Genomic DNA, 27,660 nt, shown 5'->3' on the forward strand with positions numbered 1-27,660 from the left:
AAGTACTGTGATTCCACACAAATGAAATACTAGCGTGGTCAAAAGCACAGGTATTTGTGGGGCTGGAAGAGAGAAGGGAGAGTTGAACAAAGTGTGTAGCACTTCAGGTTTGCTGGGTCAAAGAGTTCCAGAGATCTGTACACAACAGTGTGAATATTTTTTTGTTTGTTTGTTTTTGTTTCACAAAGATAGGGTCTCTCTGGGTAGCTCTGGCTGTCCTGGAACTCACTCTATAGACCAGGTTGGCCTTAAACTCAAAGAGATCCACCTCCCTCTGCCTCTGCCTTCTGAGTGCTGGGATTAATGGAGTACACCACCACAGCCCGGCTAGTGTGAATATTTTTGACACTACTTGTAGTGATATTTCATTTGTATTTTAATAAATAAAGCTTGCCTGAAGTTCAGAGAGGAAAACAACTGCACTGATCAGCCTTACAGACCAGGCAGTGGTGACACACACCAGTAGCCACACTAGTTGCCATAGAAACGGGGCGGTAGTGATGCACGCCTTTAATCCCAGCACTAGAGAGGAATATAAAACAGGAGGAGACCAATCTCAGTCTCAGTCTCATTCTGAGATTCCTGGAGGTAGGATCACCATTTCGGACTGAGGTAGAGGTAAGAGCCAGTGGCTGACTGTTTTACTCTCTGAACTTCAGGCAAGATTTATTTATTAAAATACAAATGAAGCCGGGCGGTGGTGGCGCATGCCTTTAATCCCAGCACTCAGGAGGCAGAGGCAGGCGGATCTTTGTGAGTTCGAGGCCAGCCTGGTCTACAAGAGCTAGTTCCAGGACAGGTTACAAAGCTACAGAGAAACCCTGTCTCGAAAAACAAAAAACAAACAAACAAAAAAATACAAATGAACTGTTTACATTATAGGTCTGGAGAAATGGCTTAGCAGTTAAGAGCACGTTCTTCCAAAGGATCTGGGTTCAATTCCAAGCACACCCACGGTGGCTCACAACCACTCTAACTCCAGTTCCAGGGGACCCAACACCCTCTTCTGACCTCAGAGGGCACCGTATGTACACACATGGCACACAGACAAACATGTGAGTAAAATAGTCATACACATAAAATAAAACAGTAAAAACTGGGTATTAAATTCATAACTGTAGCCAGGTAGTGGTGGCGCACACCTTTAATCCCAGCACTTGGGAGGCAGAGGCAGGTGTAGCTCTGTGAGTTCAAGGCCAATCTGGTCTACTGAGTGAGTTCCAGGAGAATCAGGGCTACACAGAGAAACCCTGTCTCGAAAAACCAAAATAAAAACAACAGATTATAACTGTATAATGCTTTGACCACAATAAATAGTAAAAAGACTGAGACGGAAACGATTTTAAAAGCTGCTGCGTTGGGTCTAGAGATGGATCGGTAGTTAAGAGCACCTGTTCTTGCAGAGAATCTGGGTCCAGCTCCCAGCACCCACACGGTGGTTTACAACCATCCGTAATTCCAGTTTCCAGGGACCTAACACAGTCTTCTGACCTCTTTGGGCAACAGGCATGCATGTGATGCAAAGACAAGAACACATGCTGGCGAAACACTCATATACATAAAAATAAAATCTAAAACAAAAACAAAACCACCGTATTGTTTACAGGAGTATGACAAGTGAGTATTCGCCACTACTATGGGAATCTAAGCATGTATGCTTTCCAGAGGTTACTCTCAGAATATGTTTCATGTATGTATCCTTGGAAACCAGAAGTCAAAGATAGAAAAGAAACATACATGAGAATATTGTTTTCAAGGCTGATTCAAACAGAAGAAAACTGGAAGAATCTAAATATGCATAAAACTGATGTCCACTGACATTGGCTAAACTGTGCCCCTCCCATAAAAAATATTCCATGCATAATCCCTAGGATTTGACAAGAAACCTACATGAAATTGTCTCCTCAGAGAGTTTAAGAAAAGATGATGCCATTAGGTTCTGTGTGCATGTGGTGTGTGTGTAAGCCAGAGGATAACATTGAGGAATAAAGCTGTTCTTTTCTTCTACCATGCGGGTCCTGGGTATCAGGTTCAGGATGCCAGGCTTAGCAGAGAACACCTCTCTCTGCTGAGCCACCAAGAGCGCCCACTGGTGTCATCTTTCTTTATACAGGGCTGTGACATGTGGACCCAGAGACAAATGTACACACAAGAAAGATACGTAAAGACAGAGGAGGATATCTACAGACTGGGGAACACGTGCAGCGAAGGCAGCTGGGAGAGAGCTAAGACCATGAGTTTCACAGCTGCAGGAAGAGTCACCCCACCAGCCCCCTGAGTTCATCCGTTTAGCCTCCAGGACCGGGAGGTTGTAAACTGTGGCTGCTAATACATCCATTATGGCAGTTTCATTAAGTGCCACCCACAGATGAACACAGCCTATGAAAAACACAGCACAGACACACAAGACAGTACTACTTGTGTAGAATGGAGTCAGTTTGCTGTGGAGCGTGTACCAACACCCTTGTGAAAATGTGTTTCACCTCTCTATTCCTCTATGAACCAAATGTTTACTGTAGTCAAATAGGCAAACTACATCCTCACCACTTTAAGTGCACAGTCCAGCAGCCTAAGCGCATTCGTATCCTACAACCACTACCATCACTCACCTTCATCTTATGGTACAACACAAACTCTACCCTCGTTAAACAAACAACTCTCCAAGTCTGCCCTGTTTTGCAACTGATGACAAACATCATTCTACTTCCTGAATCTATGTATTTCATTACTTTAATTACCTAGTGTAAGTGGAATCAAACAGTGTGTTTATGACTGAGTTCATTCGGCATAGTGTTTTCAAGATTTATGCATGCTGTAGCACATGGCAGAATCTTCTTTCCATTATCTGGACATACTATACTATGAATTCGGGTGTGGATAGACTGGCATTGCTTCCTCTCATTAGTTACTGTGAGGCCAGAGTAGAGCTGCTAACTATGATAATTATACATTTAGCTTTCCAAGGAGTCAGCAGACTATGTTCATGCAATTCTACATTCCTGTCCAGGGTATGTGGGTGTGCTATTACAGGCATCACTCACTGACAGACAGAAGGAGAAGGCTCTCACTAGCTGTCTAAACTTCCGCATAGCCTCTGTTTAGTTTCACACTCATGATCATCCTGCCTCATGCTCCTGAATGGGGATTATGGGCATGTGCCACCATGCCCATTTATTTTTATTTTCAGATGGCTGCCCTGTAAGTTTTACTTGCATCTTCCTAGTGATTAGTGACTTTGAGCAAAAAGTATGGGTAGTGTGTCTCTAGAGTTAATAAGAGAGAAAAAACTGTAAGACTAGATGAATTAAGAGCAACTTAAATGGGTACAGGTATTTATTGGCCTTTGTGTTTCTCTTCGGACCTCTATGGCCCCCATTTTAAAAGGACATCACAAGCCTGTTTCCTCAACTTAGTTACTCAAACTCATTTTTAAAAACCTAAGAAGAAAGCCGTGCAGTGGTGGCACATGCCTTTAATCCCAGCACTTGGGAAGCAGAGGCAGAGTCAGGTAAATCTCTGAGTTCGAGGCCAACCTGGTCTATAGAGTCAGTTCCATGACAGTCAGACAGTCAGGGCTACACAGAGAAACCCTATCTCCAAAAAAAAAAAAAAAAGGAAAGAAAGAAAGGAAGGAAGAAAGAAAGATAAGAGATAAGAAAAGAAAACCAACAACCCAAAATCAAAGACTCTCTGCAAAAGCAGCACATCCAGTAAACCTATGCTCTCCCCTGGAAGCAGAATAAGAAAACGGAGGGAGCCCACATTTTCTGGTATACAGCTTCCCTTTGAGCTCCACTATAAACCCCAATCATGGTTACATTAGGGTCTCAGCTTTTACATATCTTGTTTACATCTTTCTTCCAGTATAAGACGTTTTAAAATCATGTTACCTGTTTCCTAGTAAAAAAGTCCAATGTTTCTCAATAAAAGCACAGATATCTTCTTTCCACCGGAAATAACCTTGACGTCCACTTCCTTCCAGAGACAAATTGTACATTGCCAACATGACCACCTGGAACACAAAAGGAAGACGGGCTGGGAGGGTATCCATGGGGGAATGGAGGACACAGGATGGGCTCTTGCAATAATCCAGGCCGTCTTTTCTCGCTCGTGGAAGCTCTCACTAGCGCAGTCATGAGGTACAACTGCTCAGGAAGCGTCCCACACAAGGTGTGCGGCTGGGCTGGTCAGGAGGCACGAACACAGGCCCCCTGCTATCCACAGCGCTCTAAACGGGTTACCCGCTGGCAGCCGCAGACTCCACACGGCATGCTCTGACTGATGGTGCAAGCCTTTATTCAAGGCTTTAAAATTCATTTCTGAATGCACACTTTTCTAAGCCTTTTACAGGGCAAAGACAAGACTCAAATTCCAGACCTGGGCAATGTTACGGGCATCTACCCAGGGACACAGGCATTTGGAGTCAGCACTAAACAAGGGGCAGGGAACTAAAAGGCCTGACTGTCCATCCCATTCACAGAGGGCTCCAAGACACCCTGAAGTTCAGTGTACCAACCTCTATCTAGTCTAATCCTGTTACCTTTTAGACAGTGATTCCTGGCCTACTATGGGAAGTATGGGCCAGAAATACAAAAACATGTATCAATATAGAAGATTTCAATAGCACAGAAGAGAGCAAGAAAGAAGTAAAAAGCTTCTGAAATCCACCATCAAGAAATAAATGCTGGGGATACAGGGCTGGCTCAGCCCATGCTGCTCTTCTGGGGTTCGGTTCTCAGCACCCACAGAGCAGCTTACAACTGCCTTTAACTCCAGTTCCAGGGAATCCAACAGCCCTGACTTCCACAAACACCTGCACATATGTGCAAACACACACACACAAATAATAAAATAAAATCTTAATTCCTTTAAAGTTTCTATGTAAAAAAAGAAGCATGCACTTTTGCTATGAGTAGTTAGGTACCTATTACTGTAGTACTCAGGAGGCTGGGGTAGGGTTGTGAACTTAAGGACGGCCTACATACATAGTAAGATCCTGTCTCAAAAAGAAAAAAAAAAAAAAGTAAATAATAACGAAGGAAAAATAAGAAGCCAGTTTTTAGCATTTCAGGGGCTATGCTTTCAGACAATTCCTGGCATCTATATTTATGCAGATGTTTTATATATACAATTTTATAGAAATGAACAAAACTGTAGAAGTTACTGAAAACCATGATCTTTTCCTATGATGAAAATCACAGGAGCTAGAGAGATGCTGCTTTTCCAGAAGACCCAAATTCAGTTCCCAGCATTCACATCAGGTGGCTCACAATTGCCTGTAACTTAACTCCAGCTCCAGGGGACCCAACAGCCTTTCTGGCCTCTGTAGGCACTCTCAAACGTGCACAGACACATACATATACACATAAAATAAAACTTCTAAAACAGCCTAACTTAACTGAGTCTTTAAGAAACCAAATAGAGAACAGAGTCTAGAAAAGAATTCTTAAATAATTCTTTCTACAAGGAAGTCTGATAAACTGCAATTAAAGCCACCATCACGTGTATTCACCACATTATCCCCTTCCCCCAACCCCAGCGACTCTACGAGAACAGCTACGTCCGCATCTACACCATGCAAAGGGCCCCAGGAACTGTGCCACCAAGTTTCAACTTCCCAAATGTTACCATGTGCACAGCACGCTGTACACTTTACCTCACAAACACACTGTTCAAGTGTCTCCCACTTCTTTTAATATTAGGGCAACAACAGTCAACAAGTGACTTCCTTTAAACAGTTAAAACTCATGGAGAGTCATGGACATGAAGTTTCAGTTTGGGGACATGAAGATAAAGTTTTGGAGATGATTACACATGAACAACGAAAAACAGTACATCTTACATTCTATATCTCTTAGCACACAGAAAGAGATAATTATCATTCAACAGACACCTCAGTTATGGAACAAGCTTTGCCATTCTCAAACAGCTACTCAGAAACATGTACTCACTGCCAGTCTCAAGCATAGGTGCCTGCCTGTTATTTCCAGTTTAACATATTTCATGAATTACAAGTTATGAACTTGAAAACGGCTTTTCTGTTACCAGTATTCATCAGACACACTATTTACTAATCTGAAGGGATCTATTGTTCCCCCTCTTCCAGAATGTGATCTTAAATGTCAGATCAGTTTTCTACTCACTACGCCAGACCAAGTTCACCGTAAGGAAGGTGGTCTTCTGCACAAAGTATCTCCAGGGTCCATCAGGGCTATCTGCCTGCTCAAGGACCCAGAAAGAGGCACGCAGGCAAGGACAAGGAATGCCTGCCTGTGTCAGAAGGAGGTCCAGGACAAGAACGTGCGAATGTCTCTAGCCCCCAAGGTGTTTCTTAGTTTCTCCTCTGTACAGCAAGTCAGGAGTCACAGGAAAAAGACACAGAGGGACATGGAGGGAAATAGTCTTCAATCCAGAGGGCAGATCTTTACTGGTAGGATTTTGTAATGCAAAGAAAATGCTGTATGTTGCAAACATATTCCTTGTTTCTTCAATAAATCAAAGTTTGAGGTTTAAAAAGCTGAAAATACAGACTATAATGCTCTAAGTATCTGAACCCCCACTGAAATTACTGGGGACTAGCTGGTTCTCGTTCAGGTTTCCAGTAAAAGACAGGTTTTTCCAGTTGCTGCCAGAAACGCTGGTTGGTAGCTTAGGAGAACATATACCTAAGTTATATGTATATCCAAGATATGTAATTTATCACTTCTCCCTTCCAGGGTATTATCCACAACCAAAATATCTTCTAAAAGTGAGAAGTTTTCTCAATCAGTACTAACCTGGTTAAGTACATACACACGGCCAATAGACATAACATTACATATTCTGAGGAATGTAAGAACTAAGCTTTCTCTTAAAAACATTTTATTTCTAACATGTTAATTAGAAAGCTAACATTCTTGAAAATGATCACTTATATTTGCTTTCCGCTATTTTGCAGCTTTTATGAGATGCTACTTGCAGGCGAAATACAAGTCCATCGGTATAGTTGCAATTCTCTTCCTAGAAACACACCTAGCCTAAGTACAGTATGCCATCAACAGGGGGAAAATGCAATTGTGACTCCCCCACAAAACTATACACTCAATTCAAACTTCCTTCATTTTCTACCTATGTATTTTTGGCAAGTCAAAGCAGCGTCCCAAGTTAATAGACAGGTCTCCTGGGGTGACTGAATAAGCACTGGTGATGAAGACAACGTTCAGATTGTTATGGCAACCACAGTCTATAAGAAACACCCCAAGTGCTCAATACAGCACATCTAAAATCTTCCTCATTTGTTTTCTTCAAAGGGGAGAGTGCCTGGGTAATTATCACTTTCATCTGTTTGTGGAATGTCAGTGGCCCCTATGGCCTAGGGTGGAGGCTTGAGTTGGCTCACCCACCACAGCACTCGCCAGACCTCAAAAAGTAAGTACCTGGTTCACCGTAAGCACTCAGTATATGTCAAATAAATAAAAATAAATTAAAAAGCGAGGCACCTAGGGGGTCTGGAACACAGTTCACAGATATAGCACTTAATGGAAGCAAGGCCATGAGCTTGACCCCGGCACCACAGACATCAACACAACCAGGTTACCACAAAGCTCTTTATTTTTAACTTAAGGACTGGCTATACCTTGTTACCCTACTATATATATGCATATTAAAATTAAATAAACCAAACAACTTAATATAACTTAATAGAACCTGATGATCAATAAAAGGTTACTGAGTGCTGGTTTATTTTATTTTATTTTAATTTTGAGTGCTGATATTTGAAACAGCTAAAAGTATCCATCAACAAAGACTTGTCTCCAATTTCAAATGCAGGAAGGCTGAACCGGTTGGTTACTTTGTCTTGGTTATCAAGTCAAACTGTTTCTGCCAAATCTATTTCCAGTGTAGCCACCTCTGGTTTTATTATGCCAGAAATAACTGCCAGAAAATGTGGGCCTGGTTTTGAGTCTAAGCTTGGTATGACATAAATGAAATTGACTCAGATTCTCAAGAACTCACTAAATTAGCATCAAGCATTTTTTTAAACCACGAAGCTCTTTCTACACTGTACCCACTTTTATTGGGAAGTGTAAAGAACCCTATCCCCAAACTACTCCGAAGTTTCTCACAATTCTCTCCAATCTCTGTCTGGGGCACCCAACCTGCGGCTCTAGAAGAGCTTGGTACTCACCTGCTGCCACGTCAGCTTCAGCCGCTCAGACTGCTCCTTGCCATCTGCCGAGCAATCGGAACAAGTAAACCTGAAAAAGTTATCGCCCTTAAGGTAACTGAGCTGCTCCCTCAGCTGACCTACGAGAAAAAACACAAGTCACATCATGGGTGGAGCACTCGCAGTGGCAACCCGAAGGCTCAGTTAGTCAACCAGATTTCCAAGTTTCCCATGGTGTTTTCTGCAGTCAACCCAGGACAGTAGCAGAGGAGAGAAAAAGCTGTTTCTCCTTCTAAAGTCAGGCACATGCTCCTCCTAGAACCTGTGGCTCCTGAGCTTTTAAGGAAAAAGGTCCTGGAAAAGCAGGTATGATTGCTTTAACAGGATTTCCCAGAAGCCACATTCCTGACTCCTCCAGGCAGGTCTCTTCAAACATTCTTTCACAGAATACCTGAGCTCGTACCACCAGCCAGGCGCCAGGCTGGGAACAGGATATGCAATGTCTAAGGCAGACGTGACCCACACCTGCTCTCATGGGCTACCAGTCTGGAGGTAGTAGAGATCACAGTTGTGTTTACACACAACTGCACTGCTTCTGGATTCCCGTGGAGCATCAGAGTGGCTGCGTTTTCTTTCCTTACTATGGCCATGTCTGCCCCAAGTGAAATGCTTCAGTCTCTGAGCCCAGTGTGGGCTCTGCATTAAAGCTCCTAGGTGATGCTGTTTGTGCAGCATGTAAACTCCCAAAGTAGAATATAAAGTGCATCACAGGGCAGAGTAAGGCATAGGGAAAAAAATGGATGCCCAATCCCATTAGGGAGGGAATCGGGGTCTACTGGCCCCGAGGGAGAATAGAAACTGGCTAGAAGAGGGTTCCTGTGGAACAGAAGTGAAGGGAAGCTGCCCCATATTCCAGAGAAAACAAGATGGACAGTATCCTAGGAATCACAAAGCATTATTTAAAAGAATGAAAAGTTCACCCACCTCCCTAAAAAAGTTAGCAGGGCCCTATCAAGAAAGTCACCTTAAAATCTACCCTGTGAGGACAGCGAGAAAGCCAAACCGTCAGTTCTAGGTTTGTTTTCTATTAACCTATTTACAGTAGCTCCTAATTTGAACAACTGAATCCATTTTTAACAGAAGCGTCTAACATACCAGAAAATGAGACCCTCACTAAGTGTGCCATGGCTCCATTGCACTGGCTGTGAACTCTTGCACAAGCGTTCCTCCAGCACTCATCCTTTGCTGTCTCTGGCCTAATGGCACATGCTGTGTGGTAAGAACCATGGCGGCTGGCAGAGCATGCTATGAAGCAGGGGCTGAGACCCTCAAGATCTGTGCATTGTGACTCCTTCCAGCCAATGAAAGAAGCCCACGGTGCGAAATGAGCCTGGTGTAAAGGCAGGAAGCAATCACCTTTGCACCGTCAGTTCTGACCACCCGTGAGAAGACAAGAGCAGTACTCCACAAATGTCAAATACAACATAGTAAGTTCTGTGAACCTGATATACTGGCAACAGAATATGTTCCCCCAACCCACAGCATAATCTTGTTAGAAAAATATGGTCAATTCCTTAAGTAACACAGGATCCCTAATTTTTCTTGGGCTACCTTTCAGAATGCTAATTTAACGATGAGAGAGTGGTTGATAATTTTTATTAATACAAACATGTTTTTGTGAGCATGGAGAGATGACGCAGCAGTTAGGAACACTTACTGCCCTAACAGAGGACACAGGTTCAGTTTCCAGCACCCACACAGTGGCTCACAACCATGTGTAATTGAGTGCCACGTGACCTGACGTCTCTTCTGACTTCTGCAAGCACTGCATGTATATGGTACACACACACTCAGGCACACACACATACATATAAAATAAATGAATGTTTTAAAAAAGTAAAAACAAAAGAAAGTGTTTTTGTATAAATTTACATTTGGTAAACTAGACTAACAATAATAAATATAGTAATTATCTTTTTATTCAAGTCTATTTTATTAGTGTTTTTCAGACTGGAAAACAAACCATCACACAGGGATTGACCAATCAAAGGAATTGATAAGTTCCTTACTGGCTGGGATCCACTTCTGGCACTTGTCACAGAAGTAAGACAGCTGCTCCTCCATCCACGACACATCTCCTTCATCGCTGTTGAGGGAATCCCCACTCTGGTCGTGAGATAAGTCCACAGATGCCTGATCCTCTGACTCGACAATCAGGAGGGTCTCTCCCTCCACCTCTCCTTCCTCCAGCCCTTCCGAGGCAGATGTTCTTGTGGCTTCATCGTCATGCCGACTTAGCAGTCCGCCCAGGTGGATGTTACTCTCCATCCTCCCCTGCGCACAAGCACTCCTAAGCTGACAGGGTCTGCTGCGAGAATCCCCAGACAACTTCAGAAGAGCGTCTGCCCACGAGTACTTTATCCAGACAGAACAGACTCGTAAAAGTGATTCAAAAGACAGGATCCACTGTCCTTTATTTAATAAAGTTTATATGGACAGTGATTTTCGGGGGACACAGATTTCACTAGCTATTCTCTATCAACACACACACGCGTGCACACCCACATATATACACATTAACCCAGCACTGCCCCAGCAATTTTCACAAAGTCAAGTGTTTTGAGATCCTCTTTCCAACATCTTCTCTCTTTCTGCTTCAAGTTGCTTAGTCAAAATAATCTGTTCTCCCAAAAGACGAATGTTTTCTTTTTTCTGATTCTGTCTCTCAATGTCTCTGATCACTCCGTCACGAAGCCTCTAAAAACGCAAGAAGCAGATTTTAGTTACCCCTGAACAGGTGGCTCCATCCTGTGCCTCCAAATCTAAATAACAGCACCACCAAAATACACTCAAACTGTTCTGATTCCAAATACCCAACTACTATTTTAACTTCCATACAATGTAAATAAAGAAACCACCAAGTAAATCTGGTAATATGTTAATACTGAAGTGACTTCTTACCACGTTTTAAGAAATTTCTAGTCAGGTGGTAGTGGCACAAACCTTTAATCCTAGCATTCGGGAGGCAGAGGCAAGCAGATCTCTGTGACTTCAAGGCCAGTCTGGTCTACAAGAGCTAGTTCCAGGACAGGCTCCAAAACTATACAGAAAACCCTGTCTCGAAAAGCAAAAAAAAAAAGAAATCCCTGAGCACAGAAAACTTAATGGGAATTAGTAAAATATAAAAAACTAGCACTATGCTGTATTTTATAAATTTAATTGCGAAGTGATGAGTTAGTCCAGCAAAACTGTGAACTACCTTCCTATAAGCAGTTACATAAGAGAGACAATAAACATCAAGAGATAAACAGGCAGTAAGAGGCTGGGTGGTGGTGGTGCACGCCCTTAATCCCAGCACTTGGGAGGTAGACGCAGACGAGTCTTTGTGAGTTCGAGGCCAGCCTGGTCTACAGAGCTAGTTCCAGGACAAGCTTTAAAGCTACAGAAAAACCCGGTCTTGGGAAAAAAAAACAAACAAATAAACAACAACAACAAACGGCAATAAGAATGTGAGAAAATAAAGGACTTATATCATGGAAAGTGAAAACCACAAAAGTTTCAATCAGATTAGGAAAAAAAAGGAAAGGAAAAAAAGGAACAATTACCAGTGGGGGGGGGGGAAGTAAGCTCTCAAGGTCATTATCTTGATAAGCACTAAAAATAGAATCTCAGAATGTGAACCTGATGCCTAACATGAACTAAAATGCCCACTCAATTACTACTACAAATATTTTATAGTTCATAGCCCACAAGAGTACATTTTTAACAGAAGCTTCATGAAATTATTATTTTTATTTTTTTACTTTAAAAACTTTAATTCTATCTTATGTGTATGGGTGTTCTGTCTACAAGTTATGCCAGTACAGTGCCTACAGAGGCCAGAAGAGGGTGTCCAATACCCTGGAACTGGAGTTACAAATGGTCATGAGCTATCACATGGGTGCGGGGAATCAAGCCCAGGTCCTCTGCAAGAGCAGTTAGCGCTCATAATCACTGAGCCATCTCTCCATTCCCTATGTCTTTTTTTTAAGTACCTTTCTATGTAATCCTGACTGTTCTGAACTCCCTATGTAGACAAAGCGGACCTCAAACTCACAGAAATCTGCCTACCTCTGCCTTCCACCTATCTCTGTTTTTAAAGATTGGCCTAAGAAAGAACTAAAATCAACCTAGCTGTTCTCCAACAGATAAATGGATAATGAAAATTTGGTGTGTGTGCACGCGCACACACAATAGACTACTATTCAGCTCTAAAGAAAACTAAAGTTAAAAGAAAACTGTAGGAAAATGGATAGACTTAGAACTTATAATGAGCAAAGTCACATATGCTCAGAGAGAAAGAAATGGCATGTTCTCTTTCGTATGCCAAATCTAGCCAATGATATCTGTATATACACAAACAAATGTCCATGTGGGTACAGTACAACATGATGGAAAGAGAACATGGCTAGGCACAAGGGGATGAGGAAAGACTGAAAGGTAATGGACACAGTCACAACAGAGAATATAAGCGAATTGTTTTTCTAGTTCTAATTCTGCCATAGACTTTTTTGAGGTTCATAGTAGTGCATAAAATATACTCAATATTGAAAGTATAAATTTTAATGTGAAGCTTCACAGCTTCTGCTCTGAAAGCCTATTCTAAACGTACAGAAGGGCTGCACAGGTGGTTCCGGGGTTAAGTGCACTTGCTCTCACAAATGACCTGAATTCTATTTCCATGGCAGCTCACAAGTGTCTGTAACTCCAATCCGAAGGGATACAATGTCCTCTTCTGACCTCCACGGGCAACAGACATGCATGTAGTGCACATACATACATGCAAACCTTCATAAATATAGTAAAATAAATACATTATTGAAGAAATTTTTAAAAACTAGCTATACAAGTTCATTGAGTTGTACAGTCTTTAAGTCTCACTAACTTTGGCGTGTGACCGGGAGGTGGTGGTGGCGCAAGCTTTTAATTCCAGCACCAGGAGACAGAAGCAGGCAGGTCTCTGTGAGTTCAAGGACAGCCTGGTCTACACAGCAAGTTCCAGGGCAGGCACCAAAGCTACAAAGAAAAATCCTGTCTCAAAACAACAACAACAACAAAAAAAAACCTTCGGTATATGATATTTTTTATTCACTTGCAAGGGATTTCCTGTTGTTATTTTTACAGTAAGTTTTATTTAAAAAAAAAAAACTCACTGCCGGGCAGTGGTGGCACACACCTTTAATTCCAGCAGAGCAGGCGGATCTTTGTGAGTCCAAGGCCAGCCTGGTCTACAAGAGCTAGTTCCAGGACAGGCTCCAAAGCTACAGAGAAACCCTGTCTCAAAAAACAAACAAGCAAACAAACAAAAAACCAAATAACAAAAAAAAAAAAAAAAAGACTCACGTAATACTTGCTGAGGCTCTCCCAGGTCTACAGCTTCATTTACTATAACAGGGAGTTGGGAAATTTAGGAGTACAGGGCTGAAGGCTAGCACAGTCGGTCGCACAGACCTTTAGCTGCAGCACTTAGCAGGCAGATCGCTCCAGGTCAAACAAAACTATATAGGAAACTTAGTCTCAAAACAAAACCTTAAAAAAAAATTGCCTGGATGGTTACTTATCTAAAATTCAATTTATGTTTTGTCTGAGATGAGTTCTTGTAAACTGGCCATGAAGCCAAAATCCTCTTGCCTTAGCCTCCCAAGTACTGGCTCACCCTTCTTGAACCCCGGGTCTTCTTGTCAGTGTTCCTCATACCAGGACGTACCACAAGATTCCTTCAACACTTATCTCCAGCTCTAGCCCCTCCTCTGTAGGATGTCAGCATGTGCTACGCCCTCCATTCCCACCTCCCTCCAAATGACTGCCTCACACATCGAACTTTCAGTTGTCCCAGTTAGCTTTATGTCAACTTGACCCAAGCAAGAGTCATTTGGGAAGAGGGGATCTCAATCTAAAACATGCCCACACCAGACTGGCCTATGAGCAAGTCTATTGTGGAATACTCCTTTACACTGTGTGACTATGTGTCACTGTGATTGGGTTGACAAAGCTGACTGGCCTATAGCTAGGCAGGATAAGGTTAGGAGGGAGAACCAGACTAAGAAGATGCTGGGAAGAAGAGGGGCAGAGTCTGAAGAGACTCAATGAGACACAGAGCAAGCAGGATGAGAAGGACATACAAGAGGTAAACCAACAAGCCTCAGGGCAGCACACAGATTAAAAGATAGGGGTTGTTTCAGTTATAAGAGCTAGCTAGAAATGTGCCTAAGCTACTGGCTGAGCGTTTATCATTATGTCTCTGTGTGGTATTTGGGGAAGTGGCTGGGAGGACAGAAAAGTCCGCCCACAGTCTGTGGTGCATTTTCTTAATTAGTGGTTGATGTGGGGCGGCCCAGACCATTGTGGGTGGTGCCACGACACCCCTATAGGGCAGGTGGTCCTGGGTATAGATTCTTGCCAAGAGCAAGCTCATAAAAATTACTTCTCCACAGTCTGTGTCAGCTCCTCTCCTAGGTTCCTATGCTGTTTGAGTCTCTACTTTTACTTCCCTCATGGTTCAACTGTGATACACAACTGTAAACTGAAATAAACCTTTTCCTCCCCAAGACGTTTTCGGTCATGGTGTTTTATCAAAGCCATAGAAACCCTAAGACAAGCAGGGTGATGGTAGCGCACACGCCTTTAAAACCAACACTTGGGAGGCAAAGACAGGTGGATCTCTTGTGAGTTTTAGCCTGGTCTACAGAGCGAGTTCCAAAGTTACACAGAAACCCTGACTTGAAAACCAAACAAAACAAAACCCTAAGACAGAAAATGGTACCAGAAATGGGGTACTGCTGTGCTATACCCAATGGTATTTGGGGGAGGGGATGGAGATAGCACTTCAACATGGGCTGTTGAGTGCTCAGACTTCAGTAGGTGGTCCTCTGGGATCTTGGAAGATAAGAGTGTTGAGAGAAAGGCAGATGGTGGAGGCCAGTTTGTGAAATTAAAGGAGGACATTTTGAGAGTCCTTTCTAGATTTTATGAGGGCTGTTCGTATGATATTTTGAATTGAAAATAAATGGCTTTAGTCGGCTAGGGTTTAAGAATCAGGTGTGATTAGGAAGAGACCAGCACCACTGAAGACGGACCTAGACTTGGAAAGTTTACAAGGGTTGGCTGGAGCTGAGAAATAATGAACAACCAGCATCAGTGAGGTGAAGTCTTCTGAGAAGTATTTCCTCAGGGTCAGCACACAGAAGCCGTGGGCCAGAGGGGGACAAGACTGTGCACCTTGTGCTGGCAGCCAATCTTGGTGATATGTAAGTTTCCCAGGCTTAGCTGAAGATGAAGCCCCAAGGATCATAAAGAGAAGTTAATGCTCGCACCACATTTCAGGGTCAGATTCCCTAGAGAGCCCTCAGGAGGTTATTGGTAGCTGTACAGCCCAGCTGCAGTGCAGACCCCCATATTTTGGAGATGCCAATATCATGGGATGCCCACCAAGAACAGCAACTGCTGTGGAGTAGAACCAGCCTAAGATTAGAAGGGCAGTTTTATGTGCCGTGGATGGCAGAGCTGGAGAGATGTCACAGCCAACGCCTCTCAGAGCTCAAAAGAATGGTGAATGGGTCCTAGATGTTAAGCACCGAATTTTTTTTCACTAATGTTTTCGGTTTTGCTTTCTTCTAAATGTAACTATGCCCTAGTTCTTCCCTACTCGAGTAAGAAAGTACTTAAGTTATTTTTGATTTTAGAGGAGTTCACAATTAAGAGACTGAATATTTTAGAGAGAGCAGAACTCGGAAGGTGACCATTGATATTTCATAGAGTCTGAATGGGGCAGGCAGATTTAGTGAGTTAGTAGTCAGTCTAGTTTACAAAATGAGCTCCAGGACAACTAAGACAACTCAGAGCAATGGTTCTCAATCTGTGGTTGTAACCCTTTTGGGTGGAATGACCCTTTCACAGGGATCACTTAACATCCCCAGAAAACCCAAATACTTACATTGTAGTTCATAACAGTAGCAAGACTATAGTTACAAAGTAGCAATGGAATAATTTTATGGTTGCAGTCACCACAAGAGGAACTGTATTAAAGGATCACAGCATTAGAAAGGTTGAGAATCAATGATTTAGAAAGACCCTATCCAGGGAGAGGAGAAGGGGGTGAAGAGGGAGGGGGAGGGAGAAGACAGAAGAGAGGGAGAGGTAGGAGAGGAAGGAGAAAGACAGAGAGGGAGGAGAGAGGGAGGAGAGGGGGAGAGGGAGAAGAGGGGGAGAGGGAGAGGGAACCTGAACTTTTAAATACAGGGGCTTTTAAAGTTAGAAATGTTTTATGTTGTGATATTGATAGTAATATGATATTTTGAGGGTAAACAAAAAGGGAAGATCACAGCTTAATAAGTAGACAAGGGGTCAATTGTGCTGACTGGTTTTTATCAATCTGACACAAACCCAGACATATCTGAAGAGAGAATTTTCTTATTTCTCTCCCCCTCCCTGCCTGGAGTGTGTGTGTGTGTGTGTGTGTGTGTGTGTGTGTGTGAGAGAGAGAGAGAGAGAGAGAGAGAGAGAGAGAGAGCGAGCGAGCGAGCGAGTTCCTGCCAGAGGTCAGAAGAGAGCAGTCAATCCACCCTGGAGCCAGAATTATAGGCAGTTGTGAGTCACACGGGGGAACAGCAGTGTTCCTCACTCCTGGGCCATCTCTCCAGCCCTTGAAAGAGGGAATCTTAACAGAGATAATGCATCCTAAGACTGGCCTAGAGGTAAATCTATGGAGTATTGTCTTGATAAATGATTGACAGAAGAAGGCCTACCCCATTGTGGGTGGTGTCACTCCTGGACTGTGGTCCTACCCACGGACAAGTGGCAAGAGGTCCTGAATGTACAAGGACGCAAACTGAGCAAGCCAGGAGCGAGCAAGCCAGCGAGCAGCATTCTTTCATCGCTTGCTTCTGCTTCAGTTCCTACTTCCAGGTTCCTGCCTCAGCTTCTTTCAATGATGGACTAGGATACGAAATTCTAAGCTGAAAGAAACCCTTTCCTCCCTAAGCTGCTTTTGGTCATGGTGTTTAATCACAGCAATAGAAACCCTAGCGAAGCCAGCTCTTTACTAACCTAATTCTAACATCTGGAGCTGTGAAACCTGTAGAATCACTAACATTCTTAACTCATACTGAGTCCACCTAACCTATGGATTGTCAGGACTCAGCAATGATACCACAGAGCATTAGCATCCTGCAGCTCCCTGGGGACCGTGGTTTGTTCTGCTGTCCAGCATCTGGAAAGGCTCATGCCATTTATCCTGAGCCTGGGAAAATACCAAAATTCAACATTCAAAGAATGTCTCACTAAATACAAACCACGCTGCTTTCCTATCACCATAGTCAAAACCAAGCTGAACCGTTTGTAAGGTAGGAACCATCTGGATTTGGATTCTACTTAAGTTGCTTAAAGACACTCACTGTATAGAAAGTGGGAAAACACCATACCTGATGTGGGGTAGACAGAAAACAAGTCGTTATTTCATTTATCGCTGCCTTGAAGTTTTCAGCAAACCCACCATACCAACTGTTCCTTCCTCCACGTTAGACAGTACGCTGCTAACGATGATCTAATGGAGAGGCTTTCCAGTTAGTCTTTATCACTACCTTTCACAGAATACCTAAATCTTTCTGTTCTTCCACATCTCCATTCTCAACCAAGTTTCATTCAAGCCCTTGGCACAGCTTTAGAACAAAGCTGAGCGTCCACGCTCAGTGAGACCTGGTTTCATTGGACTAGCCACACTGTAAAAACTTCTCAGGGACTTGACTTGAGACAGGCTCTAATTCCAACCCACTGCCTTCAAAACACACCAGAATGACACAGACATCCTAATCTTAGCCTCCAAGTTGAATCAAAACCAACCATCTTTTCCTTTACCACCTTAGAAGGAAGTTTCTTGCTTCGACTCTAAAAGATATTCCCATGGAACGATACACGATACTTTAATTCTAAATCCCTAAGCTCTTGTGTTCCTTTAAACCACAGTTTATCCCACCCTGCTCCTCAAAATTCTTCTGACATTTCAAGATTCCTCTCCGATTTCTAGATTGTGAATACCAAAGTCAAAGGGGTTGTTTTCTCTTGATGCATTTAATTCACCTGTCAAGGTGTTGCCAGAAAGGCCAAAAACCAGATACTGGCCGGCAGAGCGTAGCTCAGTTTTAACAAGACTCTAAAGAGGCCTTTATTAATTATGCCTTCTCAAAGTGCCTAGCGCACTAACCGTTGCAAACTTGAATGAGAACGGAAGAACTGACGGTCAGTCACTGATCAATAAGCCAGATATTCCCCGAAATAAAAGCATCAAAAGAAAACATGGAAGGCGCTACCCTGTATCGTTTTCATAATCTACTTTCCATAGCAGATTGTTTATGAACGCAAAAAAAAAAAAAATCCAAAAATCTCAAGTTGCCTTGGCAAAGGGTGCCGGGAGTGTGCTGGGTGTGAGCTGCGTTATCTCGGGATTTAATTACTGGGATAATGCTTTGTGGGCTGTTGAGCCGGGGGCCTCGTGCTCGCCCTACCACCGCCCTACTTAAGGGCTACACCCCTGCCCCGAGGCTTCCGCCCTCGCCTGAGGCCTCGTGGCTGAGAAGTCAGAAACCCGAAGGCGCCCTTGAAGCCCGGCGGCCCGCCACGCGCGCGGGGACCGCAGCAGACTCGGCGCTCCGGAAGGCGCGGTCATGTGACACCGACCTGCCGGTCCTGCCGCTGCTTCAGATGCACGCCGGCCACCGTGGCTGCCGTCAGCAGCACCGAGAGGCCCAGCACCGCCTTCGAGCTCCTCGACATTCCCGCTCCCGGCCGCGAACTCGCTCCCGCGTACGCCCCCACTGCTAACGCCGCCGCCGCCGCAACGGGCCAGGCTCGACCCCTCGAGCGCAGAGCCGTCGCAAGGGCTCTGTCGTCGCCAGGCTCGAGCAATCGAGCGCCGAGCGTAGTCCCCGCCTAACTTCACTTTGCTGCTTCTAGTGGGGGCCAGGGAGGGGGTTCCCCGTTTCGGGACCGCTTCCACCAGGAAGTCGTGCTGGGCAGCCTTGGAGATGCAAAGGGTTGGGGGTGGAGGGAATTGTGGGGTAGATGCGAGGACAACTCAATGTTGTGGGGCGACTGATCAGACCCTTGATTTTCTTAGACTCTAAAAGCTGGGTGGTTGGTTTCTTGCTATGCCGCTCAGACTGGCCTCAAACTCGCAATCCTTCTGCCTAAGCCTCAGCCTCCGCTACACCATGTCGCCTACTCACAACTCCAGTTGGGAAATGCAAAGGGTCAGGCAAGGATCCGGAAGTGTGGATCCCGTTTTTCTTTGATCCCCTTGAAGACTGCCAGAAATGCAAGATCCTTATGTCATACTAACCAGAAAAATTAGAGACTAGAGTAGTTCACAAGAAGCTAAGGATGGTGTCATTTGCACTTCCCCCTTAAAAAGAAGTTTGGTTTCCCAGAACTTTTAAGTATTTAACTGAGCTGCCAATGAAGAACTGATATCACTAAATATCACTCCTGCCCACGAAAATACATATGCAAGCTTCTTCTTTCTTCTGTGAAAACAGCCATAGACGATGCTGATAGGACTAGTCCAGTTTTACCCAGAGCTTCTCCAACGTTCACTTTGCTTCAAAATGCACACCTTTAATTCCAGTACTCCGGAGGCAGAGGTAGGTGGATCTCTGAGTTTGAGGCCAGCCGGGTCTACAGAGTGAGTTCCAGGACAACCAGGGTTGCTACACAGAGAAATCCAGTCTCAAAAAAACAAACAAACCAAAAGTATTGATCTTCCATTCTCTGTTAAGTGAACCTAAATGGCATGAAGAAAATACTACTTTATGAACTGTAATAAAATAAATGAAAGATGCCCTTTTGCAAATGTCAGTCTGACTGACCACAGCATTTTAGCACCTACAGAGGTTGTATCTTTGAATATGAAAATAGAGTTTGGACCTAGTAAATTTTGGAATGAGAAGTAATTCAGAATGTTTTTGCATATTTTTCTAAAGAAATAAAAATTATGCCACAATACTTTTCATTTGTTGTAACCCCTGACTTTTTTCATCCAGTAAATTAGTGAGTGAAGCAGCTATAAATGAACTTGGAATGACACCAGAAAGTTAGAAGGCGTTCATTTTATTGTGATTAATTTTTCAATTTGTCTTCTTGAAATGTATTCTGTCTTTGAAAATCTTTCAGACCAGGCGATGGTGTTGCATACCTTTAATCCCAGCACTCAGATGGCAACAGCAGGCAGATTTCTTGAGTTCAAGGCCAGCCTGGTTTACAAAGCAAGTTCCAGGACAGCTAGCACTATACAGGGGAAGCTCTGTCTTGAAAAAAACAAAAGAAAAAAACAACCTTTTAAGTGTTGTGCTCGATGAGACTAGCATGGTCTATAAGAGCTAGCTCCGAGACATGCTCCAAAACTACAGAGAAACCCTGCCTCGAAAAACCAAAGAAAGAAAGGAAGGAAGGAAGAAAAGAAGGAAAGATGTGTCTAAAATGTAGATCAATTTTTATAAACGAAAGCAAGATGTTTTGTATAATTATTATGATTTAGTTTAGTGGCTGAATGACTGCATGCCATCAGACACTGAAAAGCAGAAAAGCAGTGTATTTACTTTTGAAGTTTCTCCTAAATAAGTTTTCTTGTTTTCTCTCTTTTATGTCAAGACCTTTCAGAGAAAGCGTCACTGATGAACACCTATTATTTTATGTGTTCGGCTAACTCCTATGTTTGAGGCACATCTGAAATGCTAGAAAGGCATGTGACAGTGTAGTGAGGGGCTGCGGGCAGGCCTGCTTTTCATCCTGCCCAGCTCCCACACAGCTAGCTTAGCCCCAGAAATAATAACACACAAGTTATATTCATTTAAACACTGCCTGGCCCATTATCTCTAGAGAGTTAGTAACTGACTAACTCTCATATCTTGATATTAACCCATTTCTAATAATCTCATGGTAGCACCACGAGGTAGTGGCTTACCGGAAAAGATTCAGCATGTCTGACCTGGTGGCTGGCTCCATGGCATCTGCCTCATTGCTCTCTTCCCAGCATTCTATTCTGTTTACTCCGCCTACCTAATTTTCTGTCCTATCAAGGGGCCAAGGCAGTCTCTTTATTGACCAATGAAAATAACACAATAGACAGATAACCCTCCTCCATCATTTTCCCTTTTTCTGTTTAAACAAAAAAGAAAGGCTTTCATTTTAACATAGTAAAATTACATATAACAAAACAGTTGTTAAGCAAGAATTACAGTCATAATATTTATAACTATATCTTTATCATAATAATGGAAAACTATAACTATGACTACCATTTTTCAACTCCATCAAAGACTCCAGAAGGATATAATATTACCTAAGTAAACAAGAAGTAAACAACTTCCAAAACTCTAGAAATGACAAAGACATCTCGCTGCCTAGACAGTCACCCAAAGTTCCTCTGTATCGTTGGGGCACCCATCTTCAGCCTTCAGGCCCATAATATCCAGAGACATTTCCATGAAGCAGGAAATTTCAAAGGCAGTTCAGTCATTATCTGCTGTGTCCTGCAGAATGTCTCGCAGACTCTTTCATGAATCAGGAACCCCGAAAGATCATCTCACCTTTAGGCAAGTTCAGCAGTCCTCTCTCTGCGTGACAGGGCCAGACACTGCATGGTTCCATCTTATATTCTTGCTAAGTCCATTTTAGCTTTAACTAGAATTTGAACTCCTTGATGGAGAATCCTGTGGAAAGCTATGCTAGTCTAGAAACCCAAGGTCAAGATGCCCCAACTAACTTATCTTAGGTCATGTTAAAAACTGTGATTTTTGTCCTGATTTTGTCGTGATAAAAAAGACAGCCTTTTCAACAAACGGTGTTGAGAAAAACCTGGGTGTCCACATGTGGGATAGTATGTCACCTACCAAACATCCTGACCCAGCATCACAGCACACTGCAATGTGTCAGTGGCCCCTCATGGTTGTGAGGCTCTCCGGCAGCTGCACTGACTAGCTTCATGAGAAAGGATTGCAAGAAAACATCAAAAGTCAAAATTGTTACTGGGTGTCTAGCTCAATGCTAGGCTCCAAGGCAGTTGCTTCCTACTAAGCAGATGTCACTCAGATGTCACAGTATCACGAAGTCCAAAAATGGTGGGCGGAAACATCCTAAGTCAGACGCCTTCTGTACATGATTTGACAAAGTTATTTCAGATTCAAAATCCACTCACAGCATTAGAAAACAATGTTAATTTTACCAGTGTTAATAAAAGGAGAGCTTAGATCCTTTAAACATAATTTAAATATACTTAAAAGTTATCTACCATTGCTTACATAAGTATTGACTTCAGTTGACACACAATACTCTGTGTTGGCAAACACTGGAGCAGCAGGAACTCTCTGTACACCTGGACCCATAATTCAGCAAACGTTACACAATTCACACAGCCAGCAGAGCTGCAGGCTTATGTCCTTAAAAGATAAGGTAAAGCAAGGCAGGCTTAGTGTTTATGCCTTTAATGCCAGCACACAAGAGGCAGAGGAAGGAGAATCTGAATGTGAAGCAAGCCTGCTCAACAAGTGAGCTCTTGGACAGCCAGGACTACTGACCCTGTCCCAAAATCAATGAATAAATAAGTACAAACAGATAAAAAAAATAGGTAAGGGATGGATAGATGGATCAGGGCTGAAGAACAATGCCTGTGGGGGGCTAGAGAGATGGTGGAGTGGTTAAGTTATGGTGCTCGTACTTATTCTTCATTCATACAAAAGACCCACGCTCAATTCCCATCTCACCCATGGTGGCTGACAACATACCTAATTCCAATTCCAGGGGACTTAACATCTGGCCTCCAGGGTACTGCATTCATGTGGTACACATCCATACATGCACACAAAAAAACTCACCTGCAAAGTAATAAAATTAAATTAAATTTTGAAAAAAAGAATAATGTCTGTTCTTTCAGAGGGCCCACACTCAATTCCCAGCACCCATGTGTGTACCATGAGGGCCTGCTTGTTGGGCTTTCTTTCCTGCCCAGTTCCTACAACCGGTAAATCCCAAAGAAAAATCACTAAGAGGTCTCCATAAGTTATAAACTGATTGGCCCATTATCTCAGACTTCGTAGATTTTCTAGATGGACAGAGATGTATTTCAGATGGATAGACATTCTTCAAACCTTCCAAAGACTACAGAATATTCCATTTAAAATGTTTTAATAACTTAGGACTTTTCATGGCAATGAAACACATCTGCTCCTGGCAGCATCCATTTATTTCAAGAGGATGATGGGCACTGAAGAGGTTCCTTATGGTGTTGGTTAGCCAGTCAAGAAAAAAAAAAACTGCTCTGAACTGTTTAATGGTATGCTGCATGAACTGAATATGCAGGACCTACAGAGAAATGACTGCTGAACTTACCAAAAGGTGAGACGGTCCTTCAGGGTTCCTGCTTTATGAAAGAGTCTGTAAGACATTCTGCGTGACACAGAAGAAAGTGACTGACAAACTGTCAATATAGGCAGAACTGTCTTTGAAATTTCCTGCTTCATAGAAAAGTGCTGGATACTATAGGCCTGTAGACTGAAGATGGATGCCCCAACAGTACAGAAGAGCTTTGGGTGACTGTTCAGGCAGTGAGATGTCTCTGTCAATTCTAGAGGTTTGGAAGTTGCTAACAATGCACTTCCTGTTTATTTAGGTAATATTATATCCTTCTGGAGTCTTTGATGGAGTTGAAGAATAGATAGTTATAGTTTTCCTTAGTTATGATAAAAAAAATAAAGTATATGTAAGTATTGTAACTGCAATTCTTCCTTGACAATTGTTTTGTTATATGTAATGTTACTATGTTAAAATTAAAACCTTCCTTTTCATTTAGACAGAAAAGAAGAGGTGATGTGGAATTCCTCTCCATATGTTGTGAATACCATTGGTTAATAAAGAAGCTGTTTTGAACCTGTGATAGGATAGAGCAGAGCTAGACAGGGAAAACTAAACTGAATGCTGGGAGAAAGAGGGGTGGAGTCAGAGAGAAGCCACGTAGCCCTGTGGGAGACAGACGTCGGAACTTTGCCCAGTAAGCCGCAGCCACGTGGCAATACACAGATTAATGAATAGGTTAGTTTAAGATACAAGTTAGCCAGAAATATGCTTAAGCTATTGGCTAAACAGTATTGCAAATAATATGGTTTCTGTGTGATTATTTCAGGGCTGAGCAGCCAGGAACGAACTAGTGGCCTCCAACAATACATGTGGCCAGTCAGAATCATTTGTAACTGTGGTTCCATGGGATCTAATGCCCTCTTCTGGCACCAAGGTACACATATAGTTCATGAACATACATACAGGCAAAATACTCATACAAATAAAATAAAATAATAATTTTCAAAATTTTAAAAATAAACAAATATATACCAAACACAAAAATAAGTGTTAAATTATTTAATGGAGTAAAATAAACTGGGCTGCAATGGCGCATGCCTTTAATCCCAACACTCAGGAGAGAGAGGCAGGCAGATCTCTATGAGTTCAAGAATAGCCTGGTCTACAAGAGCTAGTTCCAGGGCAGGCTCCAAAGCTACAGAGAACTACAGAGAAACTTTGTCTCAAAAAACGAAACAAAAAAAAAGTAAAATAAGTATTAAATGTATACCACCCAAACATCCATCAATAGGAAAAGGGTCAGAGAAGCTGTGGGATTGTCATATTGGCATATACTAAGCAGTCTTAAGAAACAATGAGTTCACTGGGCAGTGGTAGCACATGCCGTTAATCCCAGCACTCTGTAAGCAAAGGTAAGCGGATCTCTGTGAGTTCACAGCCAGCCTGGTTTACAGAGTGAGCTCCAGGACAGCCAAGACTACACAGAGAAACCCTGTCTCAGAAGGAAAAAAAGAAGAAGAAAAAGAAAAGAAAAAAGTTGACTTGGAGGAAAAGGTAAAGTGCAAGCTTGGTGACCTGAGTTTGAACCCTGGAACCCAGAGGACTCCACAGTGTTGTCCTCTGACTTCTACAGAGGTGCTGTGGCATGTGTATTGTGGGGAGCCCACCAGAGATGACCGCTGAGACAAAATTTATAGCTAATTGAAAATGTTTATTTCAGTCTACTCAGACTATACTAAGGTATTTGGGACCCACGGAGGGTTTAGAGAAAGGGATTTATTTAAACAAACAAACAAAAAAATTCTAGTCAAACCTAAAATGACCACTGTAGCAGACTTTCTTTCAGGTCACCAACCATCTCTCAAATCCTGACATGGAGACTTATTACTAGTTAAGAATGCTCAGACTTATTATCATTTTTTGCTAGCTCTTATAACTTAATTTGGCCTGTTTCATCTACATTTTGCTTTAAGCTTTTTACCTTTCTTTCATTTTTTTATGTATTATACCATGTCTCGCTGGCTGGTGGCTGCCTGGTTGACTGGCTCTGGGCATCTCCCTTTCTTTCTCCCTTGTTATCTTTTCCCTCTCTCCAGCCTAGATTCCTCCTCCTATTTATTCTCTCTGCCCACCAGCCCTTCCTATCACTCCTCTACCTAACTATTGGCCATTCAGATTTTTATTAGACCAATCAGGTGCCTTAGGCAGGCAGGGTAAAACAGCAAGCAACACATCTTTATAGAACTAAACAAATGCAGCATAAACAAATCTTGTGGTGATGTTTTGGGGATCTGCACTTTAGGCATAACAATCCCTTTTCTACCTTTCTAATCCACACACACTTACATTCTCACAACACACATGTTCTTTTCCAATCTGTTCTGCGACACTACTCTTGGGGAGAGATGAACAGACGTCTACTGACTTACAGGAACAGACACAACTCAAAGACGGCTGAACACCAAAAGCGCACCGCAGCATGAGTGACAGCTGATAAAAGCTGGAAGCCTGGAGCCGACTTCCCAGCTTGCAGACCGCTCAACAGATTAGGTAGTGTCACTCTCGGTCAGTTGACAGAAGCTGTCAATTGAGCCTCCTCTAAGCAGCAGCATGGTCTCTGTCTTCAAATGGCTTGGCTGGGCTGAGAGTCTTCCAGATAGCTCAGCGTGGCTGAAAGTATCTCTTTCCCAGCAGACCTTACTGTGTACATATGCTTGGGAGGGAGCCTTCTAGTGAATCTGGTCAGCATCAGGGACATCCTGGGGCTACTGAGTTGTTTACTTCCTAAGTTGAAGGAGCTTTCTTGCAGGAAACACATTCTTATTGTTTTGCTTCCCTATAATATCATCTGTCTTAACAGACCTCCCTCAAAAACTGAAAATTTTAAACTCAGAAGCAATTTTTACTCCCATCCGCTCATGCCTCCCTTAATATCTCTTCTTTCTCTCTCACAGTACCATTCTAATTTCATGAGCTACACATTCACACATATAAATACACAGCTGGCCTGGAGGAATGGCTCAGCAGTTAAAGGCTAGGCTCCCAACCAAAAATATCAGAGTTTGGTTCCCAGCACCCACGGCTGCCCCTCCAGGTACAAAAACAAAACAAAACAAAACAAGCCACAACTATAAAAACTAAAGTGTGGGATCTGCATATAAGAAAAAAGACATGTAATAATGTCCTTCTGCATCTGACTCATTCCACTTAACATAATTAAAAAAGGAAGACTGGCCCAGGCGGTGGTGGCACATGCCTTTAGTCCCAGTGATGCGGGAGAATTGTCTGTATTCTGTCAATCATATTTTAATAAAACGCTGATTGGCCAGCCAGGCAGTATAGGCGGAAAAGCCAGACAGGAAGTAGAGGTGGAGCAAAGAGACTGGGAATATTCTGGGAAGCAGGAAGCTCCCTCTGGCATTCCTGCCCAGATCACCAAAGAAACAACATGTGAGCTGACAGCTGAAAAAGGTACCAAGCCATATGGCTAAAATAGATCAGAATATTGGGTTAATATAAGTCATAATAGCTAATAAGAAACCTGAGCTAATGGGCCAATCAGCTTTATAACTTACGGAGTCCCTTGTGTGATTTTACTTTGGGACTAAACAACTGGGGGAACGGGCAGGACAGATACACAAAAAAACAAGTCGGCCCCTCATGTTACATCCCAGAACTTGGGAGGCAGAGGCAGGTGGACCTCTGTGAGTTTGAGGCCAGCCTGGTCTGCAGAGCAAGTGCGAGGACAGGCGCCAAAGTTACACAGAGAAATCCTGTCTTGAAAAACCAAAACTAGATAAACAAATAAATAAATGATCAAGAGGGCTGCCTCACAAACATGCACGTCATCCCTGCACAGGGGCCATGAGAATCTTGTCTGTACTATTTCAACTTTCATATGTGTGCTACTGAAGCGAACACTTTAAATACTTTTTAATACTTCCCTACTTCTGGCACGCTAAGGAGCACCAGATCTTTCGGCTTCCTTTCCTAGTCCTAGAGTCAGCCATTTCTCCAAGGATCCAAGAAGGGCATTGGAAACCCAAGCCTAGGAATGCTTGTTGCTTCTGGAGGACTGTCTTTGTGAACAGGCCCAGCAAGAAACCACCAACCAAAGTCACTTTAGGGAAAGAAGA

General features: G+C 43.0%; 2 protein-coding genes and 1 non-coding gene across 5 annotated transcripts in view; all 3 read right to left on the reverse strand.

The window, feature by feature from the left end:
* The window catches only part of Kat14 (lysine acetyltransferase 14), a 37,325-nt gene extending 26,850 nt beyond the window's left edge, over nt 1-10,475 (reverse strand). For all 3 annotated transcript variants that reach the window (XM_087911158.1, XM_087911157.1, XM_087911159.1), the window contains exons 1-3: nt 10,216-10,475; nt 8,168-8,286; nt 3,891-4,012 (exon numbers count right to left, since the gene is read on the reverse strand). In XM_087911158.1, coding sequence (XP_087767284.1) covers nt 3,891-4,012; nt 8,168-8,286; nt 10,216-10,474 — 500 coding nt within the window. In that variant the 5' untranslated portion in view covers nt 10,475. The remainder of the gene's footprint in view (nt 1-3,890; nt 4,013-8,167; nt 8,287-10,215) is intronic.
* A 115-nt stretch (nt 10,476-10,590) lies between these two features.
* Nucleotides 10,591-19,033, reverse strand: Pet117 (PET117 cytochrome c oxidase chaperone). The gene is made up of 2 exons (XM_048455495.3): nt 18,857-19,033; nt 10,591-10,903 (listed from the first exon to the last, which is right to left on the reverse strand). The coding sequence occupies exons 1-2, from the start codon at nt 18,950-18,952 to the stop codon at nt 10,757-10,759; spliced, it is 243 nt and encodes an 80-aa protein (XP_048311452.1). The 5' UTR covers nt 18,953-19,033; the 3' UTR covers nt 10,591-10,756.
* An 8,305-nt stretch (nt 19,034-27,338) lies between these two features.
* LOC125413910 (U6 spliceosomal RNA) lies at nt 27,339-27,445 on the reverse strand. Its single transcript, XR_007236088.1, has one exon. It is a non-coding gene; the product is annotated as a U6 spliceosomal RNA (small nuclear RNA).
* Nucleotides 27,446-27,660: the final 215 nt, after the last annotated feature.

This window comes from Myodes glareolus, chromosome 10 (genome assembly GCF_982192425.1).
Source record: "Myodes glareolus chromosome 10, mMyoGla1.1, whole genome shotgun sequence".
In the NCBI taxonomy this organism is placed as follows: domain Eukaryota; kingdom Metazoa; phylum Chordata; class Mammalia; order Rodentia; family Cricetidae; genus Myodes; species Myodes glareolus.

Coding starts and splice junctions, on each gene's coding strand:
- Pet117 (XM_048455495.3), bottom strand. CDS start 18,952: ATGTCGAGGAGCTCGAAGGCGGTGCTGGGCCTCTCGGTGCTGCTGACG. Junction 10,904..18,856: donor AGCAGCGGCAGGACCGGCAG/GTCGGTGTCACA, acceptor TTGCGTTTTTAG/AGGCTTCGTGACGGAGTGAT.